The sequence below is a fragment of the Rhopalosiphum maidis genome, chromosome 3 (genome assembly GCF_003676215.2).
Source record: "Rhopalosiphum maidis isolate BTI-1 chromosome 3, ASM367621v3, whole genome shotgun sequence".
Classification (NCBI taxonomy): domain Eukaryota; kingdom Metazoa; phylum Arthropoda; class Insecta; order Hemiptera; family Aphididae; genus Rhopalosiphum; species Rhopalosiphum maidis.
This window is the reverse complement of record NC_040879.1, coordinates 34,623,416-34,637,832: the sequence shown is the minus strand read 5'-3', so window position 1 is coordinate 34,637,832 and position 14,417 is coordinate 34,623,416. Positions and strand designations below refer to the sequence as shown.

The 14,417-nt window shown below is 23.5% G+C and overlaps 1 protein-coding gene across 1 annotated transcript in view; it reads right to left on the bottom strand.

Moving 5' to 3' along the window:
- The window catches only part of LOC113557150 (neurexin-1), a 232,115-nt gene that overhangs the window by 180,497 nt on the left and 37,201 nt on the right, over positions 1-14,417 (bottom strand). The window contains exon 3 of the mRNA XM_026962482.1: positions 4,493-4,543. Within this exon, the coding sequence (XP_026818283.1) occupies positions 4,493-4,543 (51 nt within the window). The remainder of the gene's footprint in view (positions 1-4,492; positions 4,544-14,417) is intronic.

Here is a 14,417-nt window from a genome sequence, read left to right as displayed (position 1 = left end):
AAAATTTTTATTTGTAGGTCAAAAGGCATAAAAAGCTTAATTCAAGGTTACTCATAAATTTTTCCATGCATTTTTTTTTTTAAAGCGTTTTAAAACCAAATTCTGCACATAAAATCCGAACATTTTAAAATAATTTTATAAATGAAAATTCATAAGCATTTTAATTTTTATACCAAAGGATTGAAAATTGAATAAAATATCTATTCCTCGAAAACTTTAAATACTATTAAAATTTGTTTAATCCAAATAACTATTCTATAAGACTTCTCATAAATTAATATTAATTTAAAAATATTTTAAAAAGGTTTGGTAATTTTTTTATGAAAATTTAAAATCAACTTTAACAATTCAAAAAATATTAATTTTGATGACTTAAAATTGTTTACCATATTACGTTAATTATTTTTTTATACACAATTTTAAAAATATTTCGATTTATTTAAGTTATTTATATTATGAACTTATTTAAACTATTTATCATTGGATAAGTATTAAAATATAAGTTATATAATAAAATTAATATATAATGTAATACTAAAATTGCTATAACTTAAACCGAAATGCCACGATAGCCGTTAACTGTTAGCCGTTAATTATAATTAATCATTTTTTACCAGGCGAAGTCAGTTATACAGTTAGTTAAAAATGAAATCCATATCTTTATTTAATAAATAATACAACATAATAAGCGGTAAAAAAAAAACAATTCAAAAATCAAGTAAGCTTGGAGTTCATTATTTTAAAATATTTCAAGGTTTTTAAAATTGTTTAATTTATTACATTAAGTATACACATATACGTAATAATAAACGATAATAACTTAAACTGTTAAATAAATAATAATAATAAATAATTTTAATTTACATATCTAATTTTTTATTTGAGAATTATTTTAATCTTAAATTTACTATTTCTTTTAAATTGTTAGGCATAATGAGCGTTATAATACACGAAATGAGGAAACGAGTTAATTAGTTATCGTCAATAGACAATAACACATGTATCAATTATGTTTAAACGTATTAAATAAAAATAAAAATATAATCCATTCTATAAGCATATTAAGATACAGAGATCAATAGTAACTATAATAAAATATTTTTTAACGCAATAAATTATTAAAATAACGATAGTCATCAGCTAAACATAAGTGAGATTTTCCGTTTTTTGTTAATGACATTAAAGGCCAGTGAACGTTTTAAATTAATTAAATTATTATAAAACAATTTATAATTTATTGAATTATTAAAATAATTAATATGATATTATGATATTATGTTGATACTATATTTTGTTTATTATCGAATTTGTACACAGTAGATGCTTACTTTTTCAAATAATATTTTATTCTATCGATTCGAATTAATATTTTAAATAATATTTATAATCCATTCATGCTTATGAATTTAAATTATATCCAATAAATACGAATAATACATAATAATATTATTAATTTTAAATAAGTGCCAGCATTTTAATATTTTTTAAACAAATTTGCAAACCACACGTCATTCATATAAATATCTCAATTATGAAAATGATATGCTTCTTTCATACCGTTCATACACATTTATGTCATATATATTAAAATTGCTTGAGTAATATGGCATTTGATAGGTAAACTTATTAATGAAAATGTAATATAACTAATTAAATCTTTGAAGAATGGAGGTGGTTCTAGACTTTAGAATATCGAGAATGAATATTCATTTTAATAACATATCAACAATAATTTCTTTCGAATATGAATAAATTTGAAATTGCGTAGATTTAGATATTTTATAATTATCTATATTATTATGTAAATATTTTTTTTTAATATAAGATAATATGTAGGTATATATTAAAATTATATGAATTTATTTTAATGTGTATGTTATTGCATAATTATAGGTTGGTTAATACTTTATTTGTTGTGTAAGCTTATGTAAAGTGAGATTCTCGTCGTTCTCGGTACTTAGTGATTATAATAAACTACAGTGAAACTTCTGAATTGTGGAAAATCTAGGTCACTGAAATTTTGTCCGCTATTCGGAAGTTTCCGTTATTCAGATTGTTTTAATTCTTGATACTCGTAAAAAGTAAATTTTTTTTTTAAGAAAAAATATGCACTATGTTAAATTTAAGTAAAATGTTTCAACAATTGACAAAATGGTCAAAAAAAATTATAAACGAATATTACTGTTGAGGTTAAAATTTAAAATATAATATAATGTCAATACAGCACACAGTTTCTTGTTAAAGAAATATAAAGATAAAAAAGCTGAGCCAGTTTTGAGTGGACCATTGCAATATATGTGTTAAATTTAAATTTATTTTCAAATCATTTTAAATGAAATTTCAGTAAAGAAAAACTTAAAAGGAAATTTATATATAATTTTCAAGCATCTTGAGCTAAAAAAAAAGTTATCAACATTTAAAGAAAGGAGATTAAAAATCCAAAATGTCTATAAATAGCTTAAAAAGAAAATGTTTTGATAAAAATGTTCCATAAGTTTAAAATGTTAACATAAATATTTTGTGAAAATTTCAAGTATCTAGTTATTTGCTTTTGGGTTACACTAAAAAAAAAAAAGATCGATTTTGTCAAATAATGGTTTTACTTAAGAATTCCCGTTATAGTTGTTTTTTTTTTTTTAATAGATGTCCGTTATTCAAAAGATTTTATATTAAAAAGTAATGAAAATTTTCCCGTCCCTAAGAAATTGTTCAATATTGGGTGGTGTATTTTAGGGGAGGTTTAGTTATATAATACAATTTTACAATTTATTGTTCAAAAATATGCAATTTGTAACAATGAAAAAGTTTTAATTTTTAATTGTACATTATTATCCGAGAAAATATTTATTTTTTCTCAGCACTAGAATTAAAATTATTTATTTGTTATGTATGTAATTCAATACCTAATTTATAAATTGCATTAATAAGGCAAATAAAAAAAATAATGAAAAATGAAAATGACAGTCTTACATTTAGAATAAAATAATTTGATTTTTTTAGTATAGCTACCACTATTGTAGTCTTACTTATAATAAGACATTCTATACTAAAAATGTCTCCAAAAATTTAATAAATCTAAATTCTTGGTGAGTAACTCAGGAAGCAATAAAAAAATACTAAAAACATTTGTATACTTATTATTTGGTATTGGTATTTTAATTATGAAAATTATAGATTCGTTTTAATTTTAGCATGCTTAGATTTATCTATCAATAAATATTTAAAATTAGATAACTGGTTTTAAATTGTCACAACTTTCAGAAATACTATCTTTAAAAATGAAATCATTTAAAATTATATTTAGGTACATTTTTACAAGAAGCAAGTACTAACATTAACAATGGTTAAATTATATTCAAGTTTAAATCCCTACTGCAGTTAAAAGCAAATTTATTTCATAGGTTGACATCAAAATACAATAGTTAGTTTATGTTTAACTGTATATGAAAATATTGTAGCGCACTGCGCAAATATACAAGTTTATATATTATACCAAAATATTGTACTTCAAATAGTCTAGGACTTTAGGTAAATCAAATTATTGTCGATTTCATTTAAATGTTGTATGCCAGAAATATTCAATAAATGATTAATTATTGCGTTATACATAAATTATACTGCATAGATTATCGTATTATAGAGTTATATTTTACTAACAACGCAATACTATATGTACTGAATAAATTAATTCATCATAAAATCACCAATAATAATACCTATATAGTTTGTAATTTTGAAATTATATTTTATGAAACTAGTATAACGTGTACAAATATTATATTAGATGAACTGTTTTATAGTAAAAGCGATAAATGCAGTTAGCCGTGGAATAAATTATATATACTCTCTGTATTTTTTTTTTTTTAATAAACCATGACGATATTACAGACATTTAAAACAATTACGTAACACAATAACACGTCACCCCCGACGTTTTAATAAATCAGTTGGCAATGTTGGCATGATTGTGGATTTTAACATCACAATATTATTTTATCGCAAACAACTTCATAAAATATAGTTTAGCTAAATAATTATTACAACTATAAATTATACTTTTAACCAATTACGATAAAAATAATTACGTAGGTGCTGCACAGAAAACATGGGAAAAACACACTTTACGATGTTTCTAAACGCATGTAATGCATGAGTCTCAATTAAAATATGACCAAAAATTAATGCTATGTGCTATGGCTTATAAATAATTGCATAATTAAAAGGGTAATATCTAAACAATATGTGATAGTTAATACAGAAACTATTATTAAAGTTAATTTACTAATTCGTAGTAGCATGACGTTTTTATTAATTTAACTCATCAATAACACAATAATTATTAATTATAGGTATTATAAGTAAAAAATAAAATACCTAAATTTTTTTGAAATAATCAATGATATCCATTTTATTAAATGTCACAACTGATGGAAACTAAAATGAAGTAATATTTTCGCAAAAATTAAAATTTAATAATTAAATAATTACTAACCTTTGACTTTTTTTCTCTATTCAGCGTACGACGACATCTTGTACCGGTACACTGAAAATAATAAAATGAATATGTAAAACATTATAAATATATTTTTGTAAATAATAATTTTTAATATCCAACATTTCACAAAGGAACAGTTGATTTAAATACATGAACAATATTTATTATTCGATATTTCATACACATAAGATATATTGGATTCAAAAAATGCGCATTGTTTGGATGATTGAAATATTAAATTAAATTTATTAAAATTATTTAATTTATTAATAAAACGATATAAAAATAATAATATAATATTATCACCCATTTACACAATATGTTTGTTTAAATTATTATACTATAAATACATTCTTAAAAAAAAATAAGATGTACATAAATCTTAAAATTAATACACTTATTTAATTTTGAGTTTAACACTTATTCACTGGGAAATACATATTTTGTTTCGTGGTTGGTTAGACGAGCCTAATTTATACACAAATGTGCCTTTTTATTTGTACAAACAACTATTTACCTTAGAAACACTTCGAATATACAATTATTTTTGAAATATACCGCAATGTAAAATTTTTATATTTTAGATTCTGAGGAAAATGATGACAATCCCGACAATATGTAAATAATCTTAATCGTAAGGCTTGAACATCGAATAAAATATTCTCTAAGAATGTTTTTCTAAATATTATATTTAAGCGACATACATTTTTTAAGAAAGAAGTTATCGGTTTTCGTAAATTTGATTATTTATCCAAATTTTAATTAATTGTTTATATTTGCTATATGTTTTGCAATTTAATATGATTTATGGAATATTATTGAGTAGTTCAAATCCTACTTTAACAAAGTGTTTTTTCTTTGCTTGATTTTAGAGTTTTAAATGTATGAATAGCAATTATATTTGTCTTACGTCTATTGTAAAATTTTGGTTTAATTTCTATTAATTTGAGTTAAAAAACATAGTTTCGATGAAATAATTATTGAATGCTATTGACTCTAAATTCTTTGAATATGTTCTCAGATGGGTATCTTTTTGGTTTATTTAGGATTATTTTAATTAAAAATAAGGATATTAGTTATGTATTTACAATAAATTAAAAACATCATTTATAGAGACTTATTGATACTTTTCATCATTACGTAAATTATTATTTAACAATCACAGTGAAACTTACAAAATATGTATATTAATTTAATTTTGTAATAAGTGTACGTGTCAGGGATAAATACATATTATATAATCAGAATTTGTTTATGTCGGACATTTATACTTTTGGCTTTCCCAGCAGCTAAATTTTATTAAAAACAATAAATTGTCTTTATCCTTTTGAATACCTCAACTTATAATTTTTTACATTTTCTTTACCCAATGTTCTTATTGCTATTTTTTTTTCACTATTATAATTATTCAAAAATATTTGAATTTTAGATTCAGTGCATGATTAGCAAATCGAAAGTTCTCGTTGTTATCGCAACTTTCTGGTAAGGATTCATGAAGGTTAAAGCTATTTATACCACTAACTTATTCACGCCATTCTGTGATTGGTACGTTGGTATTGACTTTCAAGTTAATAATTATATTATTATCATTTTATAATATTATGTCAAATATTAATATAATATGTATGATTTATTAACAAATAATTTAACGTTATACCTAACTTACCTCCACCAGTGTTTAAATAATTTAAAAATAAAATATCATAAATATATAAGTATACTAAAGTATCCTTTAAAATATATACTAATAAACCGCCTCCACTCAGAATCGTATTTTCCACTTAAGAGGACGCTATACCCACATGTATTGTCTTTGTCTTACTTACGTACATCATAACAAATTTTCGTTCAGCAGAATACATTTTGTGATATTAGCTTTAATATTAGAGTAAATTTACTTTTAATAAAATTTAAAGGTAAGAATATTACCTAGACAATGACATATGCTATTATTGATATTATAATTTTAAAGTGAATTATAGCTATTTAAATATTACAATTTTAAAATATTCATAACTCATTTTAAAATTATAATACCAATAAAATCATATGTCATTATCTAGAATAATTTATCATTGAATTCAGATTTAACACACATTATTTTGTGACCTGTTCATGATTAGAGAACTTATCCACACATGCTAATATATTAAAGTATTTGCTGACCGACTTGTTGAATACTTTTGAGGTTGATGTGCCTCGAAAAAAAAAAAATCTGTTCTTGTATACATCATAACAAGTATTATTAAATCGATATATTCAATTAAACAATTTAAATAAGAATATAATGTTTAATTTAACCATATTTATAATCATAATAATTATAACGTATATATTTGAAATAAAAAAATACCGTCCGTAAGAATGTTCCTAACTTAAATATATTTTTCAATACAAAAATAATAATAGATTATTCGACTGAAAACGTAATTTTACACAATAGAAAACTAATTATTTGTGTAACACATTTCTCTACGATTAACTGTACGTATTCATTAGACTTGTACAAATTTTGAGGTGATATAATACCTATATATGATAATTTATCCAATAGCTAATAAATTATACAGTAAGGGATTGCATGTCAAACGTATTGTAGTAACACTCTTAAGTGGTTGCGTCTCGTGTTACAAACAGCACAAGTGTCTTTGCGTTAAGAGATTCGCAAATACTCCTCACAATCTCCTTATAGAGGAAAACTCACAAAAGCGACTATTTAAAAGTTACCAAAGCACATGAAACGTGACGCGAACAAAAGGATATACTGTTTTATACATGTACATTGTTATACATATTACATTTATTTTACATATATATGAAATAGGGTAGAAACATATATTATGTGATACTCTGATGCACGGAAAGGTGGATTTCCGTATACGTAAAAGAAGTTCTATTTTTTTCCAACGAATTCTTTAAAAACAATTTCTTTATGAATTGTTTTATATATATAGATACGTAATATTATATCTTAAGCTTATAGAATTTTTCGTGAGTTAATTAAAATATTTGAATAACTAGTAAATCAGATACCTTTTTTAAATTTATTGTACGATAATTTAAACTACATCACTTAATAACTCTATATATATACGGTCTGAAGGTCGTTTAAATATTGTTTAATTAGCATTTGTACAAATGTTTTCAGTTGTTCTTAATTGTATATAAACATAATATCCAATAATAGTGTACCTACCTAATCCAATTTATTTAACCACCGAAGATACGTTTTGAATCAATTTATATACATACTTAATATTATGTAGTATTAGTAGCAGTTATGTTTCAAGTTTAGAATTTGTATTGCAATCTCAAAAAAAAAAAAATAAATATTATTCAGTCATAATAACAATAATATTTAATTTGGAAAATTATTATTATTATATTCAACAATAAGCAATTATTATTTATGATAAAAAGGTTGATTAAATGTATAACTCACGTCTTATAAAATTAGATTCAATGACTCATTATACTTTGAAATACAAATATATGTTGTACTCATTTTTTTTTATAAATGTACAATCATCTTTGTAAATAAAGCTTATATAAATAAATAAGTGAGGAAAAGCTTAAACTAAGCAAACTTGCTGACATTTTACTCTGTGAATGTAATTTATGAGTTATATAAACAATAGATTATATTTCGTTTTAATGTTATACATTTTAGTAATATAAACTGCACTTAATTTGCATGCAATAAATACTATCTCCTATATATGCATCAATACGTGCGTATAAAGGAAAAAATAATAAAAAAATCTTATTAATCTAATGACAACACAATAACTGAATAAAACAATGATACTAATTTGTAAAGCTGTAACCAGGTGTATTTGAAGAAGACCGTCATTCAATAGTATAGTTATATATTAAATCAACAGCGATATTGGTAGCCATGGCAATGGCATATTATTATATATTATTGGTATATATTTATTATTAATGTTTGTCATGTGTGTGTAGTAAAGTTTAAACGTATAATTATTTATGTTTGTTTTTCTTATATTAAAAAAGAATTTATTTGACATATTTTATACAGAGAGGAACACGATTTATACTATATTGTATATGTTATATACCATAATAAATATATAGTATATACCTATGGTACAATAAGAAAAATACCGTGTAAAACGTCATAGTGATATTAATAATTTTATAAAATTTCAACATTAGTCGAAATAAATAAATAATATATAGCTGAAAAATATTTGATTATTTATACCTAGGTATTACATGAACAATATAATATGTATGCACATTTCTCTTTTATTAAAAAATATCTAATTGAACACATATGCAATATACAAATAAATAAAAGTATGGTACACTATATATGTAAAACCATTTGTCAATCTTAAACTCGATCCACTGTGCCAACAAAAAAAGTACAAACTGTCGTGTTATCTTGCATTTATGTTTAGTAAATGTATAATGTATATAATATATTACACACAATCGTACATTAGTTTTCGTTAGAACAATAAAATACACGCAAGTGTTTTTATTTTTTTAGATATTCTCAGAGGTCTTCGACTTGATATGACCTCATTAAATCCTTTCCAAAAACACATACTCTTTGTAGCATTAAAGTTATAATATGCATTAATATTTTTCTTAGTAACTTTTACTTAAATCAAAATAATTAAATAAGGCGTTAACTATACTAAACATAATATAATGTATGTGTGTAATACATTTTAAATAATTCAAATTTATTATTTAATACTTAAATAATATTAACTCAAATTAAATTTTAAAAATTGAGCAATTTTATTTAAAATTGACCAGAGATTTATTTAAATTCGTAGATAATTATAAGTTTTGGTTAATTTATTTTGTATAGATAAAAATTTGAAAAACAATTTTATTGTTATTTTAAAATATAATGTATTATTGAATCGTTACTTATCTACAAATAATAAAATATTGTATATTAATAACACTTCTATTATTTTTGTATTTTTTTCTACAACAAATTGCATCCAATAAATACTCTCTTACAATTCAAATGATATCATACTACTTATTAGATGTTAACGAGTATTAGCTCAGAAAAGTGCATAGCAGGCTGAACACGGATCAAACGATATTTGCAGTAGAGGAAATTCATATTCGACGTGCGCGCGTCGCATATAAATGTATATTATTATTTGAACAGAAATTATGAAAAAGTACACTTCTATAGTCGGTATGAATACGATGTGTACGTGCAATGTGTTATTTTTATTATATTTTTTTTATATAAACTTCTGTTGTTTTAAGCCCGTATACAAAATGCATCGACACCTAATAACATTATGGTAATAATGTTCACGAAAAACAGATATAAATGTAATTCCAGCGATAATGCGTTTGTGGTTTGGCGTATTTACGTTTCTAAAATTATATATTAGATGATATCGTTTCAGTGTGCTTAACTGCCGTGGAAACATCCCAGAGACTATAGAAATCAAACACTGGAAAATATTCAAAACGGAATGCAGAAAATATGATTATATACGAACAATGCCTGTATGTAAGTATATATAGGCTTTATAGTAACTACATATACATACGTCATACATATTACATAATATATAATATACATAATGTATATTCTAAGTAGAATTATTCATGTAAATATATATATAATTTATAAGCGGACGTGCGGACGCATGCACACATTGTAGGTGCATACGTATGTATATTTATATACAAATAAGGTGATAATTTAAGTTAAATTTTTAAAAATAATTGAGTTAATAATATTCTATCCTATGTTGAATAAGTTAAAACTCATAAAGTGCCCAAAAGGCAAATACTGTAATACACGTACAGAATTTTTTTTTCTTCACTAAATGTTACTTAAATTATTTGAATAATTTTCAATACAATTTATATACCTCGGTATAATATTATAAGGTAATATGACAAACTTCATTGTTAATTTAGGTATAATGTACAATATTATAAAATCTAATGACAATTTATACATATTTTTTAAATATTTTTTGTTTTTTACCGATACAAATACTTTAATATGTGTATAATATAGAATGGTTAATACTTAAATCATGAAAATTACATAAGACAATTATTTGTTGTTTTTTTTTTTTAATCGAAGTACTTTGAAAAGTAGTATTCAGTAAATATTTTCAATTTTAAATGCATTATATACGTCTATATAAAATGCATCAAATATCTGTAACAATTACATTTTCCTTATTGTTCAATTTATACAAGTTTTACATTACAATTTTCATACACAAATTAAATTAATCTTTTTCTAGGATACTGTATTCTAAAAATATAAGTACCTACATACTTAATGACAATAGAAAATTGTAAACAACTAAAATAATTAAATTAAAAAATTGAGTTTATGTGTATTATGGGTGTGTTAAATTCGAATTCAGTAATATTTATTGTACACAAAAAAAAATTCTGAGCATAGACAGTCTGTCAGCTAAGTATTGGATATAAACATGTTTTGAAGATTTTAAGCATCTATTGTTATTTTCATTTTTGAAATAAGTACAATAAAATATCAAAAACTGTTTGAGGACAATAATTAATTTTTTGTATTTAAAATGCACATAACAATTAATTTGGCTTTCCCAGTAGAAAATTAGGTTAAAAAATGTATAAAGAAACGTATTCAATTTTCAAACCATAGGTATAAAAACGAAAATGTTTATAAATTACCAACTAAAAAATAATTTCCTAATTTTCGAGACTATGAATTTTTGTCGAAATTCTAACTTTAAATGCATATGAAAAAATATTATGACTATGGATATTTGATATATTTTAATTGAGACACTAATAACATATGAAGAGCTTTGTGTTTTATTTGATATTTCTAGAAAAAAAAAAACTATTTAAATTTCTCATCACTATAAATAATTCAAAAATATTCATAATATTTAAAAATTTGAGTATGAATAGAAAATGATAACATGAATATTTTGTAAAAATGTCAAGTGTATACGATTATTCGTTTTCGAGTTACACAAAAAAAAAATCAATTTTGTCGAAAATTGGATTTGCGTTAAAATGTCCGTATTTCCTGAGAATATCTAATTTTTACCCTCCAGAGTATAAACTAGATCCTATTTGCTATCTAGTCGCTCTCAAAGTTTAAAACTTAAGTATTTTATCAACTATTTATTATGTATAGATACTAACACAAAAAAACTCTGAATCTAAAATTAAGCATGAATATGTGCATTCAAAGTAAATATGATAAAAACAATTATAACTTCCTATATTATATTTTATATCATGTATATTTTTAACTAAAATAAAACATGCAATATTTAAAATTATATGATATTCCATAGTAATACCGCCTATCAGGGACCCCACAAAGAGGGGGGGGGGTGCTGATAGACCTTGAGTACAAGGGCCCGGCTATTGTATGTGGGGGGGCTCTACCTTCTATATTAAATTTGTCTGCATCTTCATCATATCATTAGATTATGCATAATTTATTTACCATAATATATCAAAAATTGTTAATTTAAGGAAAACGAAATATATTGCGTCTAACAAAATATATTCAGAATATTAAAACAAAATATTATCAATGATTCGTGATCAATAATTATAAATATTATACAATAGGTATATTGGAATCTTAAAATAATATTGTCGTTCAGTCAAATTATGGCTATTGTTATTATAATGGTCGTGTGGTGAATAATTTAAGATAGATTGACGTATACCCCTATATTATTATACTTATACATAATTGTGTAAGCATTGACCTATGAAATTCCTAGATCCAACAGAAGTAATAGTTATCTATCAATAATTTCACATCAAATATTTAATATGTTTTATATTTAGTTGAAGTATATACCGCTCACTGATATCTATTTATTCATTAAACCAATCTTGAATTTCAATTAAATGCTACCTAATGATTATTTCAACGACTCGATTACCTTTATGGCATTTATGATGAAGAATTATTATTCCCAATTAACTAGGAAAAATTATAATCTAATTAAGCAAAGTTAGGTTAGCTAATAAATATAATCAAAAATATAGATTAACCAAATATTATGTGTAGTATTAAATAATCAATAAAATTATAAATCAGTAAATAAATGTAACTAATAATTAAGTAAAAAAACTGTTCGTAATATTTAAAAATGTTTACGTGATAAAAAATGGGATAAGCAAAAACACATTGGCAATAAACACATACAGATAAAAAAAAAAAAGTTGCTTATTAACACCTATGTTGTACGCCCATATTATTTTTTATAGTAACGAATAGATTAATGTTTTAGTATCACAATCGTTGATTAATTTTGAAATGTATGATATTCATTTTTCATGTTTTTTTATTTATTGAAGTAACTTTGTTACGAACTTTTTCCGGATTCCGTGTGTCTTTCTTCATTTTATCATGATCTTTCAATAGTTAGAGTCATTTTTTCTTCTTCAAAGAGCCTCTAGTTGGCTGCCCAGTAGATACGATATAACACGTTTTTTTTTAAACCATCTAACAAAATAAATATAAATAAAATATAAAATTACGGTAAAGAAGGATCGATCTCAATCAGAAAAACGTAGACGAGCGAAATGGCTTAGACCGATAGCTCTTGGATTTCCGTACTCTAATTAAGATACGACACTAATTTACAAATGTGAATGTGATGTTATATTATATCGTAAAATGATGAATGGAAGTTGCCGCAATACGAGGGCCAGCTTTAATGAGTGGAGTTTCCGGTTCTGTATTTTTACACACTTAGTCAGCTAGACTTGTATAAAAGCGAGCAACGGTTTCAGTGAGTGGTAGTTTTTGACAAGTGCTATTTGATGTTGGCGAAAATGGACCAACAACCGTTAGTGGTCATCGAAGTTGTGATTCATCGCTACTTGCCCTCCTTTTAAAATTTGTTTGCGATTATCACTTTAAAAAATTCTTGGATTATATTTTTATAATTTAAAATATAAGTATTATTAAATAATAATGAATAGAAGTTACTAACTATAATATTGATTATAACGTGTATCATGTGTACGAAAAGCTAACGCGAACGCGGTACAGTGATTTTATTGTTTATCATAATAGGTGGAATTTGTAAATTTAGTTTTCCCGTATTGGTGTCAACTGATTCACAGTATGTTGATGACAATAATGTCTACAGAATTTATATATTTATTCACTTATAAAATAATACGAATAGCTCACTTTCGTGAAATATGGTATATAGCTAATGTCTCTGCCGATTTCTACGGCTCAGCGTTTAACTTTTGGAAACAAAATTGAGTTTAGGCATTCACCATGTAAGTATAATATCATAAATACAATTATTTATTTATATATCATTTAATATAATAATTTTATTATTTATCAGCAATTATAATAATTTCTTACATATTATTATTATTAACATAATTTTTTTTGATTTTATAATATGTTTTCTATGTGACAGGTATTTGTTTTATAGTGTTACTATTTAACGTGTTAAATAGTAACAGTTATTTGTTAGATTTTGAAAGAAACAATTTATAAAACATAAATAATATGTAGGTAATAATAATATATACAATAAATTATGAAACCAAACGATGAGTATTGGTGTTGGAGATATTCGTGTCTATATGTATTTAACTTAGAATTGTACAAAGTTGCCTCGTAAAAATTAAAATTAAATTCTTGAACCACTGTTCAGTGGAATTCGTCTACTTCTCTGTGTGACTGATAACTGTACTCAGTACTCGTATGACATAAGTTATTTAATGGATAGTTGTGTCACCGTAATATCTTTATGCTGTATCATGATCCAAGAATCAAGTGTTATTCGCCGGTGTATTACTAACTGTTGTCGAACGATAGTAATTTATTTAACTATTCTCTTGGTATCTCTTCAAATAAATGATAAGATGTTAGTAAATTATTTAAAGATGAAAGTTA